The sequence below is a fragment of the Callorhinchus milii genome, unplaced genomic scaffold (assembly GCF_018977255.1).
Source record: "Callorhinchus milii isolate IMCB2004 unplaced genomic scaffold, IMCB_Cmil_1.0 Scaffold20, whole genome shotgun sequence".
Lineage (NCBI taxonomy): Eukaryota > Metazoa > Chordata > Chondrichthyes > Chimaeriformes > Callorhinchidae > Callorhinchus > Callorhinchus milii.
Genome location: NW_024704761.1, coordinates 12,319,047 through 12,333,408, shown reverse-complemented (window position 1 = coordinate 12,333,408; position 14,362 = coordinate 12,319,047). Strand labels below are relative to the sequence as shown.

The window sequence follows — 14,362 nt, the reverse complement described above, 5'->3', positions numbered from 1 at the left end:
AAGGATCTCACTCCAGATTTTCACTGTTTCAATTATGAATTGCCATTGAGATGTTGTGCTGCTCTTTATACCTCTCCGGTGATATGTCATGGAGGAGTTTAAAGCTCACAAGTGGTCACAAGTGTTCGTGTTTTGCTATTAAACACACCATGCAGGTGAGGATACAGCAACAAATAAACAATCATAATTTGTACTCCTGCTAGTGCCTACCTGTCTAAGTAATAGTGAAATGCTGAACCGTATGTTGGTCTGCTTTCCTGGCGACTCCGCGGTAAGACTGGTGTTGGTGTGCACAGCCAAGTCTCCAGCTCGGCCAGTCTGAACTGGCTCAGCATCTGCAGCATCCTGCAAATAAAACAGAAGGAAAGACTGGTGTAGTGATGCACCATGCTGAGATAAACATGCGCTGAGCAAGAAAACACCAATTCTTGGCATTTATACTCATATTTACCTTTCATCCCTCAGCATGCCATGGTCCCTGAACCGGTCTGACAGGTCATGGCCAAAGTTTCCTCGCTTCAACGAACATAGCCTCGCTGTCGTCTTGATAGACATTCCTGAAACACATCAGCTGCATAAACAGGAGAACAATAATCAATTAATTTTTTGTTTTGGTCAACCAGCTGTCCGACACCCGTGGAAACCTATGACTGTGCTTAAGAGTTTCCAAACCAAGCTGAGATTTCCATGCATCCACCTACAAATAGAAATCCCAGATATAGATTGTTGGAATGGAATGTGCTCTCTCTCCCTGCAGGGACACATCCTGTTTACCTAATTCCAAAAAGTATCAGGCACAGGTTGGCAACAGCCAAGGCTTGGGGAAATCAGTGTATGTGTTGGGGTTAAGAGTCTAACCAGCTAAAACCGCATAGCTTGCCATTGATATTGGTGTCTGGCAAGCTTTCCCACTGCTTGTCCAGCTAGGACCAGCCTACACATTAAGGCTTCAGCTTGCAGGGTTAACAGGAGCTGAGCGGGAGGATTCCCTGCCCTTCCAGGTCCTTTTGATGAGCAGGCTGGCTGTGCTATCATCAGCAGTGCCTGGAATATGCGATGAATGAGGAGACGGATTACTGAAGAGAGTCTGCTAATCCATTTACTTCCCAAATCAGCTAGAGACCCTCAAACACACTTTGACACACAAGCCTTGCTCTCTCAGCTTTTGCTTAATAAAAACAGCAGCTTCAACATATATGAGCATAATGCCCACAGCACACACGTAGTGCTACCTGGAGAACCCTAACGCTGCACATCAAAAGAGTTGAAAGGCAAACTTTTCCACTTCAACTTTAACAAAAGAAAAAAGGAAAATCTTATTCAAATAGGTACAAAGCTCAACATATCTCCTGGAAATCATATTCTTCCTTTCCCAAAGGTGGTTCCAGTGATTCCGATTATTCAGATTTACATAGTATACACACTAGTATTATATCCAGCAATGCACAGCATGCTATTATGTAATATACACAGTCACACATGGTCTGCGCCATTATACTCCCTAATAAGGTCAGGTTATGTTTGAGGGTCTCTAGCTGGTTTGGGGAGTAAATGTATATTGTGTAACATACACTGTTAACAGACAGGGCATGATTATTTATTGCCATCCACTGGGTGCTGACATCGGCCTTCAGTCAAGACATTAACCTACATCACATCAGCTTGTTTAGGTACATATCAAATATCCCACAATAATATTCGAAAAAGGAGTTTCGCCCATAAAGTGTCCTGCCAGAGAAACTCCATTATTCACTTCTTGACTTTTCTTGGGACTCTGCTGTGCGCAAATTGGTGTTTGCCTACAAAAACAGTCACTACGCTTGACTAGTTTCCTGTGAAGCGATTTGAGATGTTGCCAAGTTAAAGGTGGCAGATCAACGGCAATAATGATTATGATATTGTTATTGTACAGTGATGTACGCCTTATGTTGTGTCAGCGGTGCTGGAGAAAGTTTGCAGTTTGCTGCTTCACAGCGCCTCTCAGATACGCCCAGTGCTGCTCGGGAGGGCAGATCTCCTTTAGAATGGACTAAAGATATGTCTGTTCTGCTCTTAAACCGGACTCCCTGACCGCCGAGATGATGAGCAGAGCGATTCCTCGGCAAAAAAAAAGTTGTTGTTCTGATCAAATGTGGAAAACTTTCATTGGGTGAACGCCCTTTTCCTGGGGAGATCGGGGCTCAAAGCATTTATTTTACAAACAGAAAACAAGTCATTTTTAAAAGAGATATACATAGGGGAGGGATGTCTACTTTTCAGGTTTAAAGCAAATGGTTTCGAGTTGAAAGACATTTATTTGTCAACGGCGCCCGGACCGGGGAGAGAGAGAAAGTTTACTGACCGTATCCGCTGCTCCACACACTCAATCCCAACCGCGTCTCCTGTGCTCTTCCCCGGAATACTGTCACTGAAATTCCATTTAGTTTGTTGGTTAACAGAGACTGAATGAGCAAAGCGGCGCTTTCTTTACATCCTTCTGCCAGTCAGTCAGTCAGTCAGTCAGTCAGTGTGAGGTCCTGACACATTGATTTCAATTTAAAGTGCGATTGCATCATGATTTTTTGCGGCGAAGCGACCGACTGCATCTTTCTTTTCTGCAAACTCAGCTTCCTCTGCAGTCACGATTAACAACATGTAACGCTGCCAGAGTCTGATCATCAGAAAATGCTGAAAATCTGAAATAAAAATGGCAAATGCTGAGACTAAAGCAGACGTTCAGCATCTGAGCCCAAGACAAACTGTTGTTTCCAGGAGTAATCCCGATTTAAGCAAATGCATTTTTACTTCAGAGTAGAGACTTCACTAACCCATACTGGTTTGCTTTTTCTCCTCTTCCTTCAACTGCCTTGAACGAGACTGAGGTCCTGACTGTCTGTTCAGATGGACATTAAAGCTCCCATAGCATGATTTGAAAAGAGAAGGGAGTTTCTCCAGGCGTCCTGGCCAACAATCCTCCAGATAAAATTGATCATTCACTTCATAGCTGTTTGTGGGATGTTGCTATACCCAAACTGGTTGCTGCATTTGCTTACAAATATGTAGTCACTACACTTTACAAGAACTTTATGAAACACTTTGAGACACCGTCAACATTGTACAAAAACAACTTGCATTCATATACACATTAGAATGTGTTATTGCCGCTATACCAAATACAAGATTATTAGAACCCATAGAAACCAAAAAATGTTCCATTCACAAGTACAAGGAAGGTTTACTCCTGATAGTCATGCCCCTGGGCATATCAGAGAGTGTTGCAATAAGAGCTGTGGGAATTATCAGTTTTAATATTCAGATTACTGCATCTACATCTATATTGATGTGAATTTATAGGTTAAAATATTAAAGAATTCCTTATCCTTCTAATAAATACATTCAGACATTAATTCCAGGATAATAATAATAATAATAATCCTTGCATTTGATATAGTGCCTTATCTCATCTTCAAGACGTTTCGAAGTACAGAATATACTGTAAAGTGAATTGATTGTATATTTTGTGGGCGAAACACGGCAGCCAATTGCGATGTATAATCTTTGATTGAAACCCTGTGGAGCCCTGTAACCGAAATTCCATTTTAGGTTACACAATTCCAATCATGGGTTTGCTAAGAAAGCCCTGTTGAACATGCAGCTGTTTCAGGTTAGGAGTTGGAATTCCAGGGAGTGGGAGGTTTGGACCATTGCCGGTTCCACAACCACATAGACATGTGTTGGTATTGACTACCAGCTGATCTGCTTTTCATTAGTCATGTGGAAGCTGCTTAATACCATGTTGTACAGCAGAGGGCACAAATACATCACCTTTTCTTTCTCCTAAATCTGGATTCCATGAACGCTGAGTTGGGATTTGCAGGATTTTACAACACAGAAAGAGGCAATTTGGCTATCGTGCCTGTGATGGCTCTCTAAAAGTATTATCTATTTAGTTCCACTCTCCGAGCCTATCCCACACCCTTTTACACTTTCCCTTTAAAAATATTTGTCAACAACTGACATCACTTCATCTCCGCAAACAATTTTACCTCCTGCCCCTGCCCAGTAACCTGTGGGGTACCCCAAGGTTCCATCCTTGAACCCTTCTTTTCCTTACTGACATGCTCCATCTCGGTGATGTCATCCACAGACACAAGGTCAATTTCCACATGTACGTGGATGACACCCAACTTCTTCAGCTGCTGATGTTCTGGCAACTTGTTTGTAAGATATCAAGGCTAGATGAGCACAAACTTCCTTGTCAACAAGACTCCTGGGCTCCCTTCAACATCTTCACTCCTGCGGCTCTGACCTCCTCAATTTTTCTAGCCTATCCCTAAGAGTTAACAAAACTATGCATAATCTAGGCGTCAGGTTTGAACATAAGAATTAGGAGCAGGAGGAGGCCATTCGGCCCCTCGAGCCTGCCCCACCATTCAATAAGATCATGGCTGATCTATTCTAACTCCACCTGCCCACCATATCCCCATATCCCTTAATCCCTCTATCCACAAGAAATCTATCAATCTCAGTCCTGAATATGTTCAAGGACTAAGCATCTACAGCCCTTTGCGGTAGAGAATTCCATAAACTCCTGTCCTGTAGCTTAGTGGTTAGAGCACTCGCTTTGCAAGTGAGAGACCTGAGTTCAATTCCAGGCAGAGGGCGAAACCTTGGGCAAGTTTCCTTACTCCACACAGAGCCTAATAATAATCCCTCCAAAACCAAAAACAATAATAAATTGGTCATTTTCAATCTACGACTGTTTGTGGGACATTGCTGTGCGCAATTGGCTGCCGCGTTTGCCCACAAATATACAGTCAATTCACTTTACAGTGTGTTCTGTGAAGCGCTTTGGGACGTCCTTCCGACGTGAAAAGCGCTATATCAAATGCAAGGATTATTTGCCAATCTACGTTGTACCCCCTCCAAGGAGAGTACATCCTTTCTTAAATAAGGAGACCAAAACTGCACACAATACTCTGGGTGCAGTCTCACCGGGGCCCTGTGCAGTTGCAGTAAGACTTCCCTACTCTTATATTCTAACCCTTTTGCAACAAATGCCAACATACCATTAGCCTTCCTAACTGCAAACTAACTTTTTGTGACTGGTGTACAGGGGTACCTCAAAAAGGGTGGTCGAGGCCGATTCAATAACAACTTTTAAAAACGCCGTGAATGGGTATTTGAGGAGGACGGGTTTGTGGGGTTATGAGGAAAGGGCTGGGGAGTGGGACAGACATTACATTGCTCGTTTCAAAGAGCCAGTACAAACTCGATGGGCTGAATGGCCTCTTTTTGTGCTGTATGATTCTATGATTCTATAGGACACCCAAGTCCCTCTGAACACTAACACTATCTAGTCTCTCCCCTTCTAAAAACTAATCTGCTCTACTGTTTTTGCCACCTAGGCGGATGACTTTGATCCTCAACTGTACTTCCTACCCCCCACATCTGGTCCCTGACCACGATCACTTTCCTCCACCTCCATCACATTGACCCCACCCCATCCCCCCCACCCCGACTGTACTTCTCACCCAACGCAGCCAAAACACTCATCCACGCTTTTGTCACCTCCCTCCTCGACTATTTCAATGTCCTCCTTGCTGGTCTCCCCAGCTTCACAATCCACAACATCCAACTAATTCAAAACTCCACTGCCCATATACTTACCTGTTCTAAACTCCATAACCTATCACATCAGTCCTCACCCGGCTCCACTGGCTCCTGATCACGAATGGATCGACTTCAAGATCCTCACACTTGTCTACAAATCCCTTCATGCCCTGTCACCTCCCCTACCTCTCCAATCTGTTTACTCCCCACTCCAGCACCTGTCGCCTCCTCATGGCTGGCTCCGACCTCCTGCTAGTCCCTCGTCCCTCTGCTCTGCCGTCAACAACCATGCTTTCAGCCACGGCACCCTGAAAATTAGGAACTCACTCCCTCCACCTTGCCCCGCCCTTCCTTATTTTTAGATCATGCCTGCAGACCTTCCTCTTTGACTGTGCTTATGGTCACCGCCTGCCTCCCCTGGCTCGGGATCAGGCTCCGACACTGTTAAGAGCTCCAAGACGCTATTCTGCGTGAAGGACGTTATATAAATAAAAGTTGTTTTTGTTATTGGTGTCTAATTTATCTAATTGTTATGGATTCTGCATCAACCACCATTTTTATTTTGGCTTTGTAAATCTTAATAACTTTGTGTAAGTCTACTAAACTACCTTTGCGTTTTTGGTTTTGATCTTATAGTTCTCATTCACACCTACCTGCTTCCACACACCTTCCCACATACACGGAATGAGGCCCACTTCTTGTAGACTCCTTGTCCAAAAATAAATTAGTACACAAGATCACTAGCTTGTCAGAAGGGCTGTCCTTCAGATGAGACATTAAGCTAAGTTCAGATGGTTGTTAAAGATCTCATTGCACTATTCAAAAAGAGAAGGCAGTTTTTCCCATGTCCTGGGGAACATGGCCGTTTGTTAGATTTGCTGTGGATAAATTAGCTATTGTATTTGCCTATAAATATTGCAATTACTTGTGAAGATCCTAGAAGTGTTTCAGCGTTATAGGCGCTATAATAAGTGTAAGAATTATTATTGACTCCATTTGCCAGTTGTTATTGTTGATTAACACTCATCACCACTTCTTCCTCAGTACATTCCGTCCATCCTGGGGCTGCGACTTTCCCCACCCTATTGCGTTCCCCTGCCCCAGGGAGAGGAAAGTGAATTTGTGCTCCTAATTGCTGCATTACCTGACTGTTCCACAGGGCTCAGTAAGAGTGTACTATGATTCTCAGCAACCTCACAAACAGATGTTTTATAAACACTAGTCACAGTGTCTTCCAATGGATCAGCACAAGGAAGCCATAGCTGTCTCTGGCAGGAAACATCTGCTCCATGCTCCAGCATCTAATGGGGCAGGAGGTTCTTGACAAGTCAATCAGGCAAACAGAGTGTGGGAAAAAGTAGAGGCACAAAGCAAGCTCAAACTCCTCAAACATGTCTACAGTGGGCCTGAGAAACACGCTGCCACTGGTTCCTGAGACACACAAGTCACATCTGATATCAATATTCGAACGGCAAGATTTTACTGGCAATGTTAAAGAAACACTTGGTTACAAGTGGACAACACAGAATTGTCTTCACTGGAGAATCTGACTCGGTCTCACAACAGAAAATAATTATTTCATCTATTTTCCAGGGTACATTTACTTTTATCCTCTTCTTTTCCTAACAGTGTGGACTCATGATTGGCCACAGTTCCACTGGCATTCTCTTGTTCAAGTGACCATTCTCCAAATATAATTTCACACCACTCTATTACAGGGATATTTGACCAAAGGGGCACCATAGCCAAACATGATCTTCAACTCATATGTCTTCATACACATAACTTCCAGCAAAGGGTCTCTGGTTATAGATCAGGTGAAGGAACCCTGACTGATTTACCCCTTCGCAAACCAGGGGCACGGGGGGAAGGTAATATGGGGACGGAATCAGGTAGCTAATAATGGAATCAGGCAGGTGATTGGAGTAGGAGTGATGACACAAAGCAAGATATTTAGGACACAAGGTGCAGAACTGATACAAGGGTGCTGCTGATCTGGAGTAAAGTTCTTTAATTTTAACATCAAAAAGGTAACGATGGAGGTATAACGGCAGTGAATTGTGGAGAGTTTGATGTAGGAGGATTTCTGCAGTAACTCCCGGTTTTATTACAGGAAACATGTAAGTTCCACCCAGTGACTCCTTGGCTCATAGTTTTATAAATTGCTTTTTCCCTCCTGATTTTTAACTGAAGTTCTGTGACAAAGCCTCAGGAGGGGAAGCACCCAACCACTCCACTCCCTCCCAGAATCTCGCCTGGGGTCCTCCAGGCCCCAAATTCCACCTTGATTTAGCCTGTAAGACTATTTTGGCTTAAAAATGTAGATTACACAGAATTGTGGAAAATTCTTAAATTCACCTAATTTGGAAGAAATTTCTTATAAGATATGGAGGGCCTTGCAGGTAAGGATGAGGATTTTGAACTCTATCCTCTGAGGTATGGGGAGCCAGTGAAGCTGGGCGAGGGTGGGGATGATGGGGTCACGGAGCCTGGCGCAGGAGAGGACACAAGCTGCAGAGTTCTGGAATATCTGCAGTTTGTGGAGGGAAGAATTGGGAAGGTCGACAAGCAGAGAGTTGATGTAGTCCAGCCTAGATGAAAGTGTAAATGAGGGTCTCAGCAGCTTGAGGGGTGAGGCAGTTTCACAGCTGGGTGATGTTGCGGAGGTGGGGGAAGGCATGGATGTGTGGGTAAAAGGACAGTTGAGGGTCAAACAGGATGTCTAGATTCTGGACTGGCTCAGTGAAGTGGAGTGTGCACCCATGGATGGTGATGCTGCCAGTGCCTGAGGTGTGGAGGTGCTGACGTTCGCCTCATTCTTGTTAAAGTTCAACTGTAGAAAGTTAGTTCTCATCTAGGACTTGATGTCTGACAAACATTATGTCAGGACAGCAGTTGTCCTGAAGTCAAGGGTGGAGGCAGAGAGATAGCGTTAGGTATCATCCGTATACATGTGCAGGTTGACCCCATGTCTGCGGATGATGTCAGCGAGAGGGAGTATGTGCAAGTTGATGAGGAGAGGACCAAGTTCAGAGCCCTGAGGAACACTGCATAAGACGGTGTGGGGGCGGGAGGAGAAACCTTTTGTGGAGACAAAATGGAGATGGCACTTTCTAAATCTCTCAGCAGATGATTTCTTGCAATCTTTTGAGGTCATCAAAAGGAAAGATTTTCCATCCAGTACTTCTCAGTCATCTGCATCAAAGATTATAAACAGCGTAAAGCCCCCTCTTCACTGTCCAACCGGCTCTCCCAGTTCAGGCATGGCATATTGGAAGTCGTGTCTCTTTGATCATGTCTCTCTTTTTAGAATGTACTCAATTTGCTGTTTACTTTTCTGTCTTATAATGTGTGAGTGAAGAGTGAAGATTCCAAGATTTTGACATATACATTCTTAGCCTGTCACACTGATAAATACAATCCTAAAAGTCACTGGTTTCAACACTTCATTTTCAAAGACTCAGTCAGCTACAGAGGTAAATGATGATAATAATAATAATAATCATTGCATTTGATATAGTGCTTTTCACGTCGGGAGGACGTCCCAAAGCGCTTCACAGAATATACTGTAAAGTGCATTGACTGTATATTTGTGGGTGAACGCGGCAGCCAATTGCGCACAGCAATGTCCCACAAACAGTCATGGATTGAAAGTGACCAATTTTTTATCATTGTTTTTTTTTTGGAGGGATTATTATTAGGCTCTGTGTGGAGTAAGGAAACTTGCCCAAGATTTCGCCCTCTGCCTGGAATTGAACTCAGGTCTCTCGTTTGCAAAGCGAGTGCTCTAACCACTGAGCTAAGAAGCTGGGACACAATTTCTGTTTCAATGTTTGATGTGAATCTTAATTTTAAAGGGGTAAATTCTCCCATTGCTGGGTGAAGTGACTTTGATATGCACTGATATTGAATATAAGGTTTAGGTTGGCTCAGCTGGTAGGACTCTTGTCTGAGTCAGGGACTTGAGCTAACATTCCAGTACAGTTCTGGGATGCTCTGAATTGTCAGAATTACCATCTTCAAATGAGACATTAAACTTAGGTTCCATCTACCTGTTCACGTGAATATTAAAGATCCTATGACGCAATATGAAAAGGGACTTTGTCCTGGTCAACAAACAACAACAACAACAACAACAAGATTTCATTTATCTACATTCATGGCCTTGTAAGTGAGGATGAGGATCTTGAAATCGATCCTCTGGGGGATGGGGAGCCAGTGGAGGCGAGCGAGGGCGAGGGTGAGGGTGAGGGTGGGAGTGATGTGGGCGCGGTGTCTGGTGCGGGACAGTACATGAGCTGCAGAGTTCTGAATGACCTGCAGTGTGGAGGGAGGGCCGGGAAGGCCGGCGAGGAGAGAGTTCCCATAGTCCAGCCTTGAGCTGATAAAGGCGTGGACCAGAGTTTCAGCCGCGTGAGGGGTGAGGTAGTGCCGTAGTCTGGCGATATTCCGGAGGAGATGGAAGGCGGTGCCGGTTGTGGCGCAGATATGAGGAAGAAAGGACAGCTCAGGGTCGAACAGAACGCCGAGGTTCCTGATGGCTTTGAGAGGTGGAGAGTGCAGCCTTACATGCTGATGCTGTCAAACCTCTGAAACTCTATCCCACCTTACCTTCGCCTTGCTCCCTCCCTTGCCTCCTTCAAGGCACACTTCAAGGGTTTCGACCGTGTTTTCGGCCACCCTCCTTCCCTCTCTGCCCTCCACCCTCCCTGATCCCAACCTCCCACCTCCGCGCCCCACCCCACCACGCTCAGGTCCTAATCCCTGACTGTTCAGCACCTTGGGAAGTCCTTCCTATGTGAAAGGCGCTTTACAAATGTAATTTTGTATTGTATTGTATCCTCCAGCTAAATTGATCATTCACTTCATGGCTGCCTGCGGGAGTTTGAGATGAACAAATAGGTTCTTATCATTGTCTACAGATACACAGTCACTACACTTAACAGCAATTACCTGTCATGTCAAACAGGATGACAGAGTATCTATGGTGAATTAATATTAGTGCGTATGGGATATACTGTATGGCTATGTTTACATGATTTGTGGATTTTTTTTTCCCTGTGAGTGTATGTCCTGCTTGTGCCTTTTGTTTTGGATTTCTGTTGCACTAAATATTATATTTATAAATATATATTTTCAAAAAAAAGTGTCTTTAATATGTTGCGTGTCTGTGCCTGACTCAGCAAGAGAGTGTGCGATTATGTGAATGCAAGTAATTCAACGACTGTGAGTGAAAATAAGTGGATACGTGTCAAGTGGATGAATGTGTGTGTTATGTGAGATTCCATAAGTCTTATTGTGTGTACGTGTCTCTTTCTGCCTGAGTGTTACAGCAATCTGCAGGACGTGGTGTGTATGATAAATGGATGTAACTGAGTGACTGACTGGGTATGTGTCAGTGATTGTTCAGTATAGATTGATAGTTCTGATGGTATGGGTGGATGAGAAGCCATGATCCCAGCCTCTTGCTGGGTGAGTAAATAAAGACGTGATATTAATGCCCTTCTGGGCACCGACTGCGCGAAAGGTTTGAAAGCCCGCGATTAGGAATTCTGCCCTGATATCACTAATGACCCCGGAACTTTCCTCTTCTATCCTGAGACCCCAGGAACCTAACTCCAAATCCCAGTGGAACTGACCTCCAGGATCATGAGTGCAGAAAAAGATTCTTCTATTGGTCAATATTGTAAAATCAGCATTAATACCGGAATCTTATCTTAAATAACAATAAACGTGTATTAAATAGTTGTAAAATATTTGCATTCTCAATGAAGGAAAGAGCAAGTTCTGGGGACTGCCGTCCCAACTGCTCACTGTTGTTCGAGGCGCCAGTGCAGCGGTCGCTGTGCGCTCTCACTCGCACCGCACTGACTGAGACTCCTCGGTGCGGAGGGCGGCTGTGCCTGTGCTCAGAGGGGAGGCGAGGAGCTCTCCTCTGGTTCAATGCACCTGAAACAAATCTGAGCGCCTGTTGCGTTAAGCGCTCAGCCGCGTCTCTTCACCCTCAGCGCAACACACAGCTTCCGTGGCTGCAGGAACTGACAGCAAAGCAACATTGCAGAGAGACTTGGTCCCATCAAGGTAAGAGCTGACACTGCATTGCAACCCAGACACCATAGTCTTCCTGTGCAGAATACAGTGCTGGTGCAGGTTTACGAGCCCTCCAGTCACAGTGCTTCTCAAAAGGACGGTTAATGTCGGCAGCGGAGAGGAGATCACTGTCCGCACTCACAGTCGCAAAAAGTTTTCATTTGAAACATTGCAAATGTTTCAACAATTGACATCTAATAGCTTTTTTTGTTGCTCAATTTCTACGAACCTCTCCCGAAATTATTCTAATTCCCGTTATTACTGAATTTATTGATATGACCATTGATGTTAATAATTGATTGATATTTAATTGCTACTAATCTTATTCTTAAAATTACGAATGTCATGACAGACACCAATTATATTATTACTGATATAACGCTATCAACCTGTTTACTTTGGCTAATATCATTATCGCTATGAATATTATTGGGGTTATTAATCGTATCAATTTTTGTATTAAATATAAATTATTTCGGTTTTAAATTAGTAACATTGTTCACCAGCCATAAGGTGTTAGAGCTAATGTATAGGGGTTGCTGTACTCAATGTTATTTTAATATTCTCGTTATTTGCCTATTATTGATCACCATTACCTATAAATGACTTTAAAATAGATAATAACGATATTTTTAAAATAATATTGATGGTATATTGTGTCGATATTAAAATCGTCTCTTAAATAATATTGCTAAATGTAGTTAGTGCTATGAATATTATTCAGTAACCCGACTCTCAGTCCGATACCCAGTAATGGGCCTTGGTTGTTTGCTGCTGGGGCCGGACACACACACACACACACACACTCACACTGACTGCGATTTTCTGTCTGATTCAGGTGTTTGGCTCTGTGCAAACTGAGGCTTCGGAATAAAAGGAGAAAATAATTTCAAGGGAAGAAATAAACGAGAAGGGCGGGACAGAGGGGACCTGCCGGGGACAAGATGACTGAGGAGTCGGGGGTCTCAGCCCTTCCCATTGCCCCGGAGAAGGGTTGTGATTGCCCGGTGCCCGCTGCAGCCCGACTGCTCGCCAGTCAGGGGCAGCTGAGTGCAGCTACTGGCGGCGCCGAGACCTCCTGCTCCCGCTGCACCATCCCCTTCGGGCTGGTCATCCTGATCTCTGGAGTGGTGGTCACCGCCGTCGCTTATAGCTTCAACTCTCACGGCTCCATCATCTCGATCCTCGGGCTGGTGCTGCTCGGCTCCGGGCTGCTGCTGCTGGGGGCCAGCGCCGTGTGCTGGAGAACCCGCCAGTGCCGAAAGCAGGCTCAGCGCAGGGAAAGCCAGACCGCACTCATGGCGAACAGAGGGCTCTTAGTCTAGAAAAACACACTTCAAACTTTCGAAAGAACTTCACCCGAATCTAAGGAGAATGAAAGTGTAAAAAGAGCCTAAGCGCTCACACAGCGCTCACGGCTGCAGCAAACGCATCTGTCCTCTGATTGATGGGATGCGTTCAACATCGCTTGATCTTTGATTCTTATACCTACAAAACTATCTATCTATCTGGTCTTGACCGACCCGACATTCACTATGGACCACTATCTGTGGATGGGATATCTGGAGCTGCTTGGATGAAGCTATTGGAGGTTTATTGATCGTCTCAGCATTGGAGCCGCCAAGAGAGGGCACGGGCACCTGAACTCGGGCGTCTGGAAGGAAGGAACCCTGTTGTGTACTAATTTATTGATGCACCAACTCTGGAGTATGAGCCATTGCTTGCTCCCATCAGCAACATTACCGCATTTGGACGAATCTCATGAATCTCTTCACTTCCAGCTTGTCAATCAGAGTTTCTGACATACGTGTGAAGGTGTGAATGTGAGTTGTGATGTAAGAGTTTCTAACACAGCTTCAGGCAGCACTGGACACTGGTCCACCTGGCCACCCATCCAAACCTAAACCATTCTTTCCTCACGTCTGTGTCATCACTTAATAACCCGGGATCATCTTCATTTAAAGGAACTTGTCTAGTTGCATTGTCAAACATTTTATAGTTCCTTGTACTACCTTCAGTGTAGATTATTTCTTACACATGCCCATCATCCATTTTACTAATTATTTTCATGCGTTTCTTGTTGGCTTTTGTTGTGCTTAATTTGTATTTATAGTTGTGTGTTCGTTCATGCATGTGCGTGTTCCTGCATGGGTAAGTGTGTTGGTGTGTATGTGTGTGCAAGCGTGAGTTTTATTCTTTCCATTCTACAAAGCCCTGCCCATCAGCAGATATTTTGTATTTTGCTAAATTAGTTTGTGTGAAGGTGAGACTTTGGGACTGGATGTGCTAACTCTGACTTCCAATTGCAATTATTGAAAGCTTGTTAATTTGCGATATTCGCAAAATGGGTAATTTACTATTTCTGAAAACAAAGTGCAAACAATGTATAGAGAGCAAACAACAACAAGATTCCATTTATAAAGCGCCTTTCACGTCAGGAGGACGTCCCAAGGCGCTGCACAGTTGGGTCATGACCCGAGCTAACAAACAAGCTAGATCTTTAGGAAAAAAATGCTAATTAGATGATTGTTTTTAACATACTAAATTAAGAAAAAAAGTGGATTACTGAGGACCAGGTGACTACCAGACTGACAGTATCACTTACTGTTGTCAATTCTGTGACACATTGACCCGGTAGGCTGTGTTTTTGTGAGAAAGGAAAATGAGAAATACATCTATA

The 14,362-nt window shown here is 44.2% G+C and overlaps 2 protein-coding genes across 2 annotated transcripts in view; one reads left to right on the top strand and one right to left on the bottom strand.

Annotated features, from left to right (window-relative positions):
• Positions 1-2,610, bottom strand: part of LOC103191444 (ankyrin repeat and fibronectin type-III domain-containing protein 1-like) — a 42,785-nt gene extending 40,175 nt beyond the window's left edge. Inside the window, exons 1-3 of the mRNA XM_042342575.1 lie at positions 2,342-2,610; positions 452-571; positions 211-345 (exon numbers count right to left, since the gene is read on the bottom strand). Of these exons, the coding sequence (XP_042198509.1) occupies positions 211-345; positions 452-555 (239 nt within the window). The 5' untranslated portion in view covers positions 556-571; positions 2,342-2,610. The remainder of the gene's footprint in view (positions 1-210; positions 346-451; positions 572-2,341) is intronic.
• Positions 2,611-12,626: 10,016 nt separating this feature from the next.
• Positions 12,627-13,400, top strand: LOC103191200 (transmembrane protein 100). The gene has a single exon (XM_007912164.2). The coding sequence runs from the start codon at positions 12,627-12,629 to the stop codon at positions 13,005-13,007; it is 381 nt and encodes a 126-aa protein (XP_007910355.1). The 3' UTR covers positions 13,008-13,400.
• Positions 13,401-14,362: the final 962 nt, after the last annotated feature.